Source organism: Buceros rhinoceros, unplaced genomic scaffold (assembly GCF_000710305.1).
Source record: "Buceros rhinoceros silvestris isolate BGI_N320 unplaced genomic scaffold, ASM71030v1 scaffold1924, whole genome shotgun sequence".
NCBI lineage: Eukaryota > Metazoa > Chordata > Aves > Bucerotiformes > Bucerotidae > Buceros > Buceros rhinoceros.
This window is the reverse complement of record NW_010407462.1, coordinates 6424-18815: the sequence shown is the minus strand read 5'-3', so window position 1 is coordinate 18815 and position 12392 is coordinate 6424. Positions and strand designations below refer to the sequence as shown.

Here is a 12392-nt window from a genome sequence, read left to right as displayed (position 1 = left end):
AGCAGGAAACTTGACAATTCTGGACCAAAAGACGTTGCGACATTAGAACGTCCCTTTCGCACAGGTCAGAACCAGGATTTTCAGGGGCAAGAAATGCTCCTCCAGGCTGCAATTCCACCCAGCAGAGCCTCATCCCAAGGCAGACAATCATTTTACCTTTTCCAGCCTCTTTCTGGAGTTTTACTTAATATTTTGCTATCCCCAAACTCCCAAATCAGCCCTCATTCTTCTCAAAGGACACTTGTCATGGCCGCAAAGGGAGCTGCCACCATCCACAGGACTCCCTCCGTGCTGGGGACTCAGCCAGCCTCCCAAAACATGCTCCAGCCTCAAGGGAACAGGGACAAGCTGAACATCTCCACGCTCAGAGGCCACAGGAAGACGCTCTCCTCCTTTCACAGTCAGGTTGTGCTCACTGGGTTCTTACCGAGGTTTGAGCTCCACTTAGTGGCCAGCAAGGCTCATGTAAAGCCTTGCCTTCCTACGGCTTGACTCAACAGTTACAGACAACAAGGATCTTCTCCGCTGACCAGCTGAGCCTGGGTCGTGAACTGCAGCTAAAGCCACGTCAGTTAAAACACCACGTCTGATTCCAGCAACCACTTACCTCGGGAGCAGCGGGGACCGAGGCTTTGGTTTTTCCTTCTCCTTCTCACGTTCCCTGTCCCTGTCCCGGTCTCGGTCCCTGTCCCGGTCCCTGTGCTGCCTGTCCTTTTCATCTCTCTTCACTCGCTCTCTCTCGCGCTCCCACTCTTCTTTCCGCCGCTGACGTTCCTTGTCGCGCTCCCGCTCCCTTTCTCGCTCTCGCTCCCGCTGGCGCCGCTCTCGCTCCCGCTCTCGCTCCCTCTCGCGTTCCCGCTCTCGTTGTCTGTTCTCTCGTTCCCTTTCCCGTTCTCGCTCTCTTTCCTTTCAGAAGAAAGCAGAAAACATCATGACACCGTGGTAGCATCTAAAAGTGGGCAGCGAGGTTTCAAACACCCACCCACAGCAGAGCAAGGCACTGAGATAAATCATCCGGGGTTTGCTGGCCATCACTGTTTGCCGAGCGGGCAGAAAGCAGAGAGGAACAGAACGCTGCATCATATTCATCATAGTTGTAATTTTCAACAGTCGCAGATTAATTTGGCTTATTAAGCTTATTAAATAAATGTATTGACATTTACAGGTATTTAGCCTCACTGCTAATCATGCTCATAACATTAATTAATTTGACAAACAAGCACCCTGAAAATAACTGCATGGACAATAACTGCACGAGGGCAAAACGGAGCGAGGGAAAGGGTTCCGAGCCTTATTTTCACCTTTCAGCAGCTCAAAGCTGCTGCATCTGGGCTTCAGCAACCAACCAGGCGCTCTCCTTGTCCAACCCAGCTAACATCCAACTCCACCAGTGGTGGACGGCCACGCCAGAGGCTCTGTCTCCACACAAAACCTGTCCAAACATAACCCCTGTCTGTCCCAGTAACTATCAAGCTGACTGTTCCTCAGGCAGGTTATTCCCTGGAAACTCCCTCCCTTGCCAACGCTGCCAAGAGCAGCTGGGGATGTGGTACTGCCTGGGACGCGGAGGAGCGGCCAGCACACATGAAGAGGAACTGTCTTTCCACCTCAAACAATGTTTTTGTCTTCATCACGCTGCCCTGCACCTAAAGTGGGCGCTAATTAAGGCAAGATTTAACTATTTGTGAGATTAAGCATCTTGATTGGACATAGCAAGACCCGTTTCAACCCCTGCACTGGAAACAGGACAAGCACCACAAGGCTCTGGAAGAGAGTTGTGAGGGGAAGCACGAAAAGGGGTATTACCTTACTTACTCTGTAGTTACGATACGGATCAGGGTCTGTATACTGAACCCTGAAATTCTCGTACTGCCCACCACGCCAGAACCGTTCTATTTCATAGTCATAGTAGGGATCTGTATAGGGATCAAGCCTACAACGAAAAACAGGGAGGTTAGAGAGGGAAACATCACCTTGTCGCTGTACAGAACCGCTACATATTCTAGGGCAGGCTTTAGTCACCGCGCACTGACAATAAAAACCACGTTCAGTGGTGTGTGACTGTACAAAGTGGTTTGTTTTCTACATATCCTAGACAGACTTCTTTTCAGTGAAGCTTAGAGAAAAGCACAAACCTTTCTTGATAAACACAAAAAAGAGAAACACTACAAACGGAACCCAGCCTTCAAACCAAAGGGGTAAAACGCAGAAACACCGATTGCTTTGGTGTTTTTTACAGCTGCTCCAGACCAATGAGACTGTGACAGACCACGTTTTGCCTCATTGATTTAGAGCTGGGTTTTCTGTCCATACACACACAGAGCTCATCTCAAGCACCCTCACACCGAAGTGGAATGGATCGTGATCCCCCACTCCCCTGCCACCAGAGGCGGTGGGTGCATCCCAGTACCACCAGCAGGAGATATGAGCTGTTGCTGAGCTTTCCACTGGGAGAAGCTGAGCTTTGGGGCCAGGCCAGCAACGCTCTGCCCCTGGGCCTGGAGTAACCCTGTGCAATGAAGGGAACTGCCTCTGTAGTTGCTATTCTCCAGCGGAAACAGGTGCTGGCCCCTCAGCATGCCCAAAGAACTGGTGAGCACCCCACTCAATGGCAAAACTGTCATTACTTTTGGTGGGGAAAACAATTGAAAACCCACCCTCCTCAAATCTGCCATGTTTCCTCCCATTTGATGATTTCTACTGACATTATTGGATGTTTTGATTCCCAGAGTCAATCCCTGCCAGCGCCTGGAGTAACAACATCAGATCAGTGGAAAGATGGGGAGGTGGGCACAAGACACAAGAAACTTCCAGGGCCACAGAGGAGTCAGTGGCACAACTAAGGTTATAAATCAAGTGCTCCCAAATTCCAGATTATCCCTAAGGAGACCCTGACTTGTGAGTAAGAGGAATAAAGGGCCCACTTATCTCCCCAGTCCCTTCCTATAACATTTGTGGACTTGTTACTGCTGTGCATTTAGATAAGTCAGTGCTTAAATCCTCAGGTAAATAATTGGTACCACCCTCCCCCAAGAAAAAAAAAAGTCAAATACACCCATTTGGTTATCGCCCACCACACTGGTGGGACAGCGGTCTGTGGCCTGGGAAGTTTTCAGAGTGCAATGGAGAAAGGAAAGGGAGTATTTTCTTACAGTTGTAACAGTACTGGAATCAAAGACCTGCTTACCCATAGTTAATGTTTTCTTTGATGTCCACCTCCCTATAGTTTTTCAAAAAAGAAAAAGGGATTTATGAACTATTTAGACATCTTTACATGTCACAAGACAGTCCTGAAAGCATTTACTAACATGCCAGCTGCATCACCAGTGGTGAGTGTGCTGCGAGGTGTCAATCTAACCAACAAGAGTATGTGTGGGGGAGAAAAACCCACCATTTTTCAGAGTTTACAGCAGCAGCTGTTTAAATCCTAAACAGTAGGATTTAACACTACGGTTTGTACGTGAGTGGGGCAGCGGCACACAACAACCAGAACCCTGATGCTAGATTTTGTATACAATCATAAAACAAAGACACTGTATGGTCAACCCACTGGTGATACTACGTCCCAGGGGCAACTGCAAGTAATGGCTGAGGAAGAGAAGACCCAGATATGGTCCCAGGCGAAAATTAATGTGGGGCAACTGTTTTGTTTCAGGCAGTGGAACTGAGTAGACAGCTTGTTTTTAAGATGGGGAAAGGAACTGCACTGCCAAGCAAAGACGAAGCTTAACCTGCTCCTTTTCAGATCTTATTTCCCAGTTCATTCCCTCTCAAACAGACAGAGCCAGGCTTTGGTGAGTAGAAATAATCCATTAGGAAGGAGGATGTTTAAGCAAGAGAGAAACACAGGTTCACCTGTATTCCGCAGAATACAAGCCTCTCTCTCTAAAATTGCTTTTTCCATTCCATTTCTTGGCTCAAGAACTACTAACAAGACACTGAGAGCTGGCTGGGTCACCCTCACACCTTCTCCTGCCTGCCATCGGGACAGGAGTGTGTCTGAGATTTACCCTACCTAAACACTTCAGTTTGGGGTGTTTGCTTTGGCCCAGGCTATGCCCTGGCAGCTTACAAGTTTGCTTTCTGACCAGTGTCTTACTAAACAGTTTATCTGGGACTGGTCCAGATGTTTAAGCCTGGCTGCTGTGCCAAAGTCCTTGCAAATAAACACCCAGCTGGTCAAGCCAGAGCGACTGCTGCCCTGAAGCCCTTGGATGTTGAGCATCCTCCAGCTTCACAGCCCCAGCTTTAGCATTTTAAAAATTGCAGAGGGTGGAATAAGAAAAACGAGTGGAAAAAAAGTCAGAGGAATGCACTGGTGTGAGGCAGCCAATGCACAACTAGAGTGTGGCCTTGGGGGACCAGTATGCCAACAACACTGGGGGCAGAAAGCTTTAAAGATGACTGTAAAAGAAGGTAGCATTGAAATGGAGCAAGTGGGGGCAGCTCAAATTTTTAACCACTGTGCACACTGCTTGATGGAAGCTGCTTCCAGCCCCTGAGGTGAGCGTTTCTCCAGTCTGGAGGAACAAGTTATCTGGGGACTGCCACGCTGTGCTATGTTTCCCACCCATTGTTCCACACAGCAAAACCAAGACTGTGTCTTACGCTGTATCTCTGACGTCTCTGGTGATGCGGTAATTCCAGTCGCGGAAAAACTCGTTTTCTTTGTCAAATTCACGCTCATCTTCTCCAATAGTCACAGTGAACCTCTTCTCCTCAAAGTCAGGCTCTTGTTCTTTTCTCATAGTTGCCTTTTTTAATACCTGCCACAACAGAAAAAATAAAACCACTGTAAAAGAGAGAACATTTCTGAGGCACAGACCAACTGCAGTACTAAAACCCTTTCCCTTGGGAGAAACCCGCCCTTCAACTAAGCACCATCCTTCTGCCCAGGTCTCATGAACACGCCTCCAGGGCCACAACCCGCCCCCCCAACTCATGTTAATATAAAGAAACCAAACGTAGATGTCACCTCCTCCTGCCTGTGAAACAACTGTGATCTCAAGATGCTGTTAATAGGTTGAAAGGCAAAAGAAAGGCTCCTCAGAAAGAGCAGGACTCCACACGCTCCCAAAGAGCTCTTTCAGCATCCTGCTCCCGATGAAACAGGCCAGTGGATTCCGGAGCCAGCCCGCACACCTCCCGAGGACGGTGGTTACCTCTTTAGCGTGCCGGAGTCCTCTCTCCCAGGCACTTTCTGTTGGAGGGTCTGGAGGGGGTGGAGGTAAGATTTCGTCCACGACAGGCCCCCCCTGTTAGAAGGGTGAGAAGAGGAAGGAGACAAATACTTAATGTTAGTTTTAAGTAGCTTAGTTTTAAACTCAGGCTTTGTGAACAGTTACCCTGGAGCACCTCTGGATACTCCAGAGATGTATCAGCAGGACATGAGCTGGAACATGCATAGAAAATTATTCCCGTCTACTACCTTTAAAAAAAAATAACAAATCCAACAGATGAATTTGGAACTAGCTCAGAAGAAAAATCTTCACTTCTGCTAGAGCAGGAGTCAAAAGCTGCGTGCAGAAGCCATAAACTCCCAGAGAAGAGGTTCGTACCCACGGGTTGGCGGGCATCAGCGGGTGAGGGCCGATGGGAGGAGCGCCGTTTGGGGAGAAGGGCTCAGGCTTGGAGATCAAGGAGTAGTTTCCTTTGTCATTCACGCCAGGGTGAATAAATCGACAGTTCATGCCCCAAGTACAGTGACCTGTGGAAATACAGCTCTGTCAGATCTACAGCAAGCATCTGTTCACCCCCACAGTCACTGAAAACCCATCAAAGAATAATGCCGTTTGAGATACATCACTTCTCTCCAACTTTGTCAAGATTCACCTGTTGTCATTCACACAAAGACACTCGTCACCCCCCACCTTCCCAGAGAGGACAAACGCCTCCAGTCACAGATGGATGAACATACCAGAATCTTATTACGGTGGGAGAAGGGAGGGATGGACACGTACACACCATCAAGCAAACGCAGTGAGAAGCCTGTGGGCTCTTCAGGTCTTATTAATGACAAACGCCTCAAGTTAGGAGTTCTACCTTTTACAGAAAACAATAAACACAAACTGCCAGTGAAGACAGACAAAGATCAAAGCTTTTCTCCCCAGCCGACTCCACTTGTCAGCACAGCAGGAAAGGAGACGTTGCTATGGAGGGCAGCAGATGAAGCTGAAGCTGCTCATTAGCTCAGGTACCATCCCCAAAGAGATGGTAACACTCTGCGGCCTCTAGCAGGACACAAAGCTAATTCCCAGCTTTAATTTAGCTTGTCTGACAAACAAACCCCTATTTCTCTTTTTCTTCCGGCAATCCACTCAACAAGAGGCACATCCATTCTGCGGATTTCCCAGCAGATCCCTCCTCCACAAAAGCATCATGAACTCTGCGCTCGCTCGGGTGTTAGCGCAGTGGCCTCAGAGGGAACAGAGCAGTGAGCACCGTGGTGGCCCAAGGAGGGTTCCCCAGTCTCGATGCACGCGACTGCTCCTCAGACACAGTGAGGACAAACAGCCCCATGTCTTCAAGTTCCACGTGAGTGGCACCTGATCTCCCCGGTGGCAATAAAGCCTTTAAGGGTGGATGTCAGTGTTATCTGAACCTGTGCCAAACCCAACGACGTCAACAGAGCAGGAGCTCCCACAGGCTGGACTTTGGCTCAGAGGCGTACGTCATGCTGAGGATTCAGGAACAAACCCCTCTCCTTGCCCAGGAATTTCCCTGCTCCACCATCATCACCAGCACGTTCGCGTCTCAGCATAGGCAGAAAATTCGATACCGGAAGACATCCAGGAAGCCAAGTACCTGCTATTGGATGGTCACGTCTCTGGAAACCCCCTAAGCAGTTCCCTACATTGCACATGCTGCTGACACCAGGGGTAAGAGACTCCACCCTGTGCTCCACCCTTCTTTTAACTTCAGATTTTCATAAATGGTTGCAAAGGCTATGGTAAATAAAACCAAGTGGATGAGCAAATGTTAAGTGTGATGAAGCTGAAGGAAGTAGAAAAGAGATAAAGTAAGTTTAAATAAGAAAACTCCTATGAAACCTGCTCCCGGCATTTAAAAAAAACTTGCAGGACAGTCTAAGATGGTTGTGCTGTTGCACAAACTTTGGGGAACGTCCTACTAAAAGGAATTAGAACAAAATGAGATGTAAAAGTTTCAAGTCTTGGGTCCGATTTGCAGAAAGACCCATTTTCTGATTTCCTATCCCCATTCCTTCCAGCTGAGGCCAACAATCCCATTTCAGAAAAATGTGGCAGCTGATACAGCGTGGACCAATCTTCTGGCGTGAGGAAAAAGCTTCTATTGACACGAGGATTATTTTTGATGCCAGATGACCAGTTCCTCAGCCCAGTGGAAGAACTGGCCACCAGCCCATCTTGCCCCCTCTGGTCCAGCATGCTGTCTCAGTGAGCTTTCTGGATGGCTAGACTGGAGTTGCCCTGCAGGACCACGCAGCAACCTGATCCACAGATGCATTTGTGGGGCTGCAGCAGCTCAGCAGATGTCACATCAATATTTCTTACAGAGAAAGAGTATTTCTAGCCCTATTTTCAATTTACACATGTCAGTGAACGCCTTTGACTGGGGAAGCGAGATGGATATGGAATTGCAGAAAACAGCTCCGTTCTGGCAAGGCATGAGCTTGATGAGAAATAATGAGGATTTAGCAGTTTTGTCTTCCACGGAATAAGCTCTAAGCAACAGATGACTGTTAAACCAGCCCGAGCAGTTTTACTCCAGGCTATGTATAAACACGAGCAAGTTTTCCTTCTAAATTTGCTTCTACCGGGCTCACCACACTTCAGGCAAAGCCATTTTTGCATATTGGCTCTATGTAAATTCAACATCTGGCCACCGAGGCACAGAAAGGTGATGCTGAGGACGCCTGAGGCACCATTTATCAGCAGCTTCTGGGGGTTTCTCCCACTGCTGCGGCACAGTGTTACCTTTCATGAAGAACCGGCAGGTGGGACGCGGCCTCACTTTTCTGTCGCTGGGGTCTTTAACTTCTCCTTCTTCCAAGTCATCATCCTGGAAGAGACAGACAGACAAGCTGACATTTCACGTGGGACATTTTCTGCAGTGACATGACATTTCACAATATGGTCAAATATTAGTCACTGAAAACACACCCTGGAGCAAAACACAAGAGAAAAGCAACAGAAAGTTCATTGATTTAACCCAGTTCAGACATCACACACGTCGACATGGGGTTCTTCCTATTACAGTAACTAATTATGAAATGCTTCCCCCAAATCTTATCCATGAGCTTTCCAGCAAAAAAAAAAAGCCACATATTTCTTCTTCTTCTCTCTGGCAACAACTTGATACCTTCCCTTCTCCTCAGCTCTACACAGGAGCTGTGAATCAGCTCGAACATCATCCCCAAGATGAAATTCTGGGAGATGGAGGTTGCTTCAAAGATGAAGAGCCACAGGGGATGAGCATGAAATAACAGTCATGAAACACCTCTGGAAGAAAGCTGCTGAAACTTTGAAGTACCAGCCTTTGCCTTCGTTCCCCAGGGAAAATAAACCTTCCCTGGCTCCATCGGGCTGCATCTGAGAAGCCAAAGGAAGCTAAAAAAAAAAAAAAGAGGTGGCAATGCAGAAGGCAAAGCCATACGTGACCAGAGAGTTGTCAGAGGTATGTGGCACAGAAAGTGGTTATTTATCCTTCTCTCTGCCTGCCTCCATTCCGTGCCACAGAAGCTTTCAGCATATGAAACATGTCTGAAGAGGGAACATCTGGCAGAGGCCTTCCCTTGGTGTGGCAGTGGCAGCAGTGACAGCCGTTGTCTACATGGAAGAGATGGGGAGAATTGTGTACTTTGATCAATTTAGCAGCTGCAAAGGAGGGAAAAAAAAATCACTGGGCTGTACAGAAACAAAGGATGTGCAGAGACAGGTTAACAGCCTCTTCTGCATTCCTCTGGAGGCAACCCAAGGAGAGCTCTCCTGAACCAGAGAGGATTGCTTCAAATTAAATGATATTCAAATTAAATAATATTCCAATTAAACTTTGCATTAATAACCTCTCTCCAAGACAGAACTCTGAAAGCAGAATCAAATGCAGCAATTTAACAGTTTCCCCCCCAAAGCCGGGGTTGGCACTCAGCGACGCGTGAGCGGTACAAACCAGCCCAACTCCTTTCAAAAGAGCCCCGTGATGGCTTTGCAAACGCTGTACTTGAACAAAAGGGGAAGTATTTATTTCTGTGAGGTCTCCTTGGAAGCAGGCAGCTGGGAACCCTGTTATGAGTTAATGTATGAAAACCAGAGGATGGATTCATCTCGTGCTTTGTAAGGAGAGCGCTCCCCGGAACGCAGCGGACTCTGAAGGAAACCATTCATATTGTAATTGAGAAGCAGCCATGGAGTCAGGACTCCAGACATTTCTCCCCCACCGCCGCCTCCTGCTTGGACTATCCCACAACGCCCTGAAATTCCTTCTGGCTGCATCAGAAATACACAAAACTTTTGGAAAATACACGATTAACAAAAACACCTGCCTGAATGGGTGCAATGAAGAAAAACCCCCTCACCTTTTTTAAAGCAACAGAATTGTCAAAGCACCATTAGAGTAAAACATAAACAATATATGACTCTTCAACTGCCCTGATCACCAATGCAATTAAAACCAGTTTTCCATTTCTCTAACTAGCTGCATTTGTTCTCAGCTATAAACCAGTAGCTACAGGGACTGCACATCCCTGAACACATCACCCAAACCACCTCCCAGAAAGCCCACCACCCTCCTGTTCCTCTTCCAGGCACCCAGATGGTGCTAGAGCCCAACAAACAGCTCAGGGCCACGGGCTGCCTGCCCACGCCTGAGCCCCCAGCATACAGCAGCCACTCTCCAGCACCAGCCCCTCAACCCAACCTGGTCACAGCTCACAAAGGTCACTAACCCATGGTTATGTCATTTGCTGCCAGCATCATTCAAAAGTCCTCCGAGAATGGAGGCAAAACAGTTTCCTAAAGCACTGGAGGAAACATCTGCAGTGGCTCTGCCACTACCTGGCACAAAGCTTTTCTACAATATGTGGCATGAGACACCTCAGCCACCAAGTTTAGGACCCAGTACATAGTATGGTCTTACCTCCAAAGGAAAAGCGTGGGGACACAGCTAACACAGACATTCACGTCAGAGGAGGAGGAAGGCACGGCAGTTTAAAAGCCACATGGTTCTGAAACTCTGGACAGGACTCTGCCCACCAGCTCCTACTTACATCGATTTCTCCATCATCGATTTCTCCATCATCTTCTTCTTTCTTCTTTTCCTTGAGGGGATCCTGGCCGTCCTTTTCATCGTCACTTTTGCTGCTGGATTTTTTCTCATCTTCATGGGCATCATCTCCTTTCTCCTCTTCCTCATCATCCTCACCAGCAGCTTTCTCACCATCCTCCTCTGCAGCAGCACCACTTGGTTCCTCAGGAACTTCCTCATCATAGTCCAACTCATGCTCGTCTAGCTCACGGGTGACCGAGGACGCTTCATCACCAAGGTCATTTGTCCGGTCCTCCTCCTCTCCTTTGCGAGGTGGAGGGCTCTTCAGCACCCCGCTCCTCTCATTGTTGTCAGACTCCTGAGACTTGGTTTCACTTAAGCGGTCTTCTTCATCCGAGTGGTTCTCCTCTTCGCCATGACTCAGTCCCCTGGCTCCATCCTCCTCCTCCTCTCCCAGAACGCTGCCCTGCCCACCCTCTCCGTCAAGTTCCCGGTCTGATCCGCTCTCCTTCAGGACTTCATCATCGGAAATTTGCTGGTCCTCTTCCTCGGGAGAGCAGGGGTTTCGCTCAGGGCTGTCGGAAACATCCATCAGTACCCAAGAGTCTGCAGAGGGTAGAGAATTACACTTGTTATGGGGAAACAAGTGTGGAAATGAAGAAAGACTCACCTTGCAGGATTTGTATGCTTGAATTTGACCTCCTAGAGAAGAAAAGGTTGCTTGAATTAATGAACATGGTTTATCATAGTACCTTCAAACAGAAAATACAGAGTTTAAACTGCATAAAGAACCGATTCCAGTATTGTCCCAGGTGAGTTAAGAGTGTGCTGCCCTTCACACAACTGTGGAGATCGAGGTTGGAACTTCATCTATAAGCTCTAACAGGTGAGGCTGCACAACCCACCGTCAGAGATCTCACGGTACCACTCACCCCAGGCTCAATCAGCAGTGGCATTTTGTGTGAGAACACACGAGTGAGCTCCAGGACATGGGGCCAGGTTTTCAGGTGTCTTTGGTGACTACGGCACAAGGCATCGCAGCTCGCACAGGCTCCTGAAGAGGTGCAGGAGCACAGCTTACAGGAAGGCTGCAAAAACCGCCTCTCTGTTTACAGTATTTCTTACACCCAGAAGAGAGCTGAAAGCAAAAGATCTCAAGTGAACACCCCTGGATTTTTAATTTGATTTAATTTAGGCAGCGCGTGTATTGCCATTCAATCTCCACCCTTTATACAGTAAAGATTCAACATTCCTTCAAAGAAGATCAGCCTCACAACTGTCTGCACCAGGCGCTTCTGCGAGAAGCTCAGGATGAGCTTGGTATGAATATGTTAAAAATTAGACATCTGCTTAGAATAAGCATAACAAATGCAAAGGAAAGGGACAAGATGTAAAGCAGGAAAAAGCCCCAACCCATCCAGCTATTTACTTTACTGCAGAAAACAAAAATCCCATGAATTACAGACGAGCTGTCTGACCCAAGGAACTGGTTGAGCTCTCTTGTGCAAGGAATATTTGAATCACAGATTGGTTTGGCTTGGAAAAGCCCTTTCAACAACCCGTTCCCCAGCACTGCCAGGTCCCCACTGACCCCTGTCCCTCAGCAGCACCTCCACACGGCTGGGAAACCCCTCCAGGGATGGGGACTCCACCACTGCCCTGGGCAGCCTGCGACACGCCTGCACAACCCCAACGGGACAGAAATTCTTCCTCAGGGACAACCTCAACCTCCCCTGCAACAACTGGAGGCCGGTTCCTCTCATCCCGGCACTTGTTCCTGGGGAGCAGAGACCGACCCCTCCCTCGCTCCAGCCTCCTGTCAGGGAGTTGTCAGAGCCAGAAGGTCTCCCTGGAGCCTCCTTTGCTCCAGGCTCAACCCCCCCAGCTCCCTCAGCCGCTCCTCAGCGCATTGTGCTCCTGCCCCAGCTCCGTTGCCCTTCTCTGGAAACGCTCCAGCCCCTCAATGTTCTTCTGGGAGGGAGGGGACAAAACCTACCCCAGGATTCAAGGGGTGGCCTCCCCAGTCCAAGGGGACAATCCCTGCCCTGCTCCTGCTGGCCACAGTGGTGCTGGTACAAGCCAGGATGCCGTTGGCCTTCTTGGCCACCTGGGCACACTGCTGGCTCCTCTCCCGCTGCTGTCACCCACAT

General features: G+C 48.7%; 1 protein-coding gene across 1 annotated transcript in view; it reads right to left on the bottom strand.

Annotated features, from left to right (window-relative positions):
- ZC3H18 (zinc finger CCCH-type containing 18) overlaps positions 1 to 10834 on the bottom strand; it is a 34900-nt gene extending 24066 nt beyond the window's left edge. The window contains exons 1-7 of the mRNA XM_010134462.1: positions 10244 to 10834; positions 7956 to 8040; positions 5559 to 5707; positions 5163 to 5255; positions 4609 to 4766; positions 1816 to 1933; positions 608 to 906 (exon numbers count right to left, since the gene is read on the bottom strand). Coding sequence (XP_010132764.1) covers positions 608 to 906; positions 1816 to 1933; positions 4609 to 4766; positions 5163 to 5255; positions 5559 to 5707; positions 7956 to 8040; positions 10244 to 10834 — 1493 coding nt within the window. The remainder of the gene's footprint in view (positions 1 to 607; positions 907 to 1815; positions 1934 to 4608; positions 4767 to 5162; positions 5256 to 5558; positions 5708 to 7955; positions 8041 to 10243) is intronic.
- Between the last annotated feature and the right edge of the window lie 1558 nt (positions 10835 to 12392).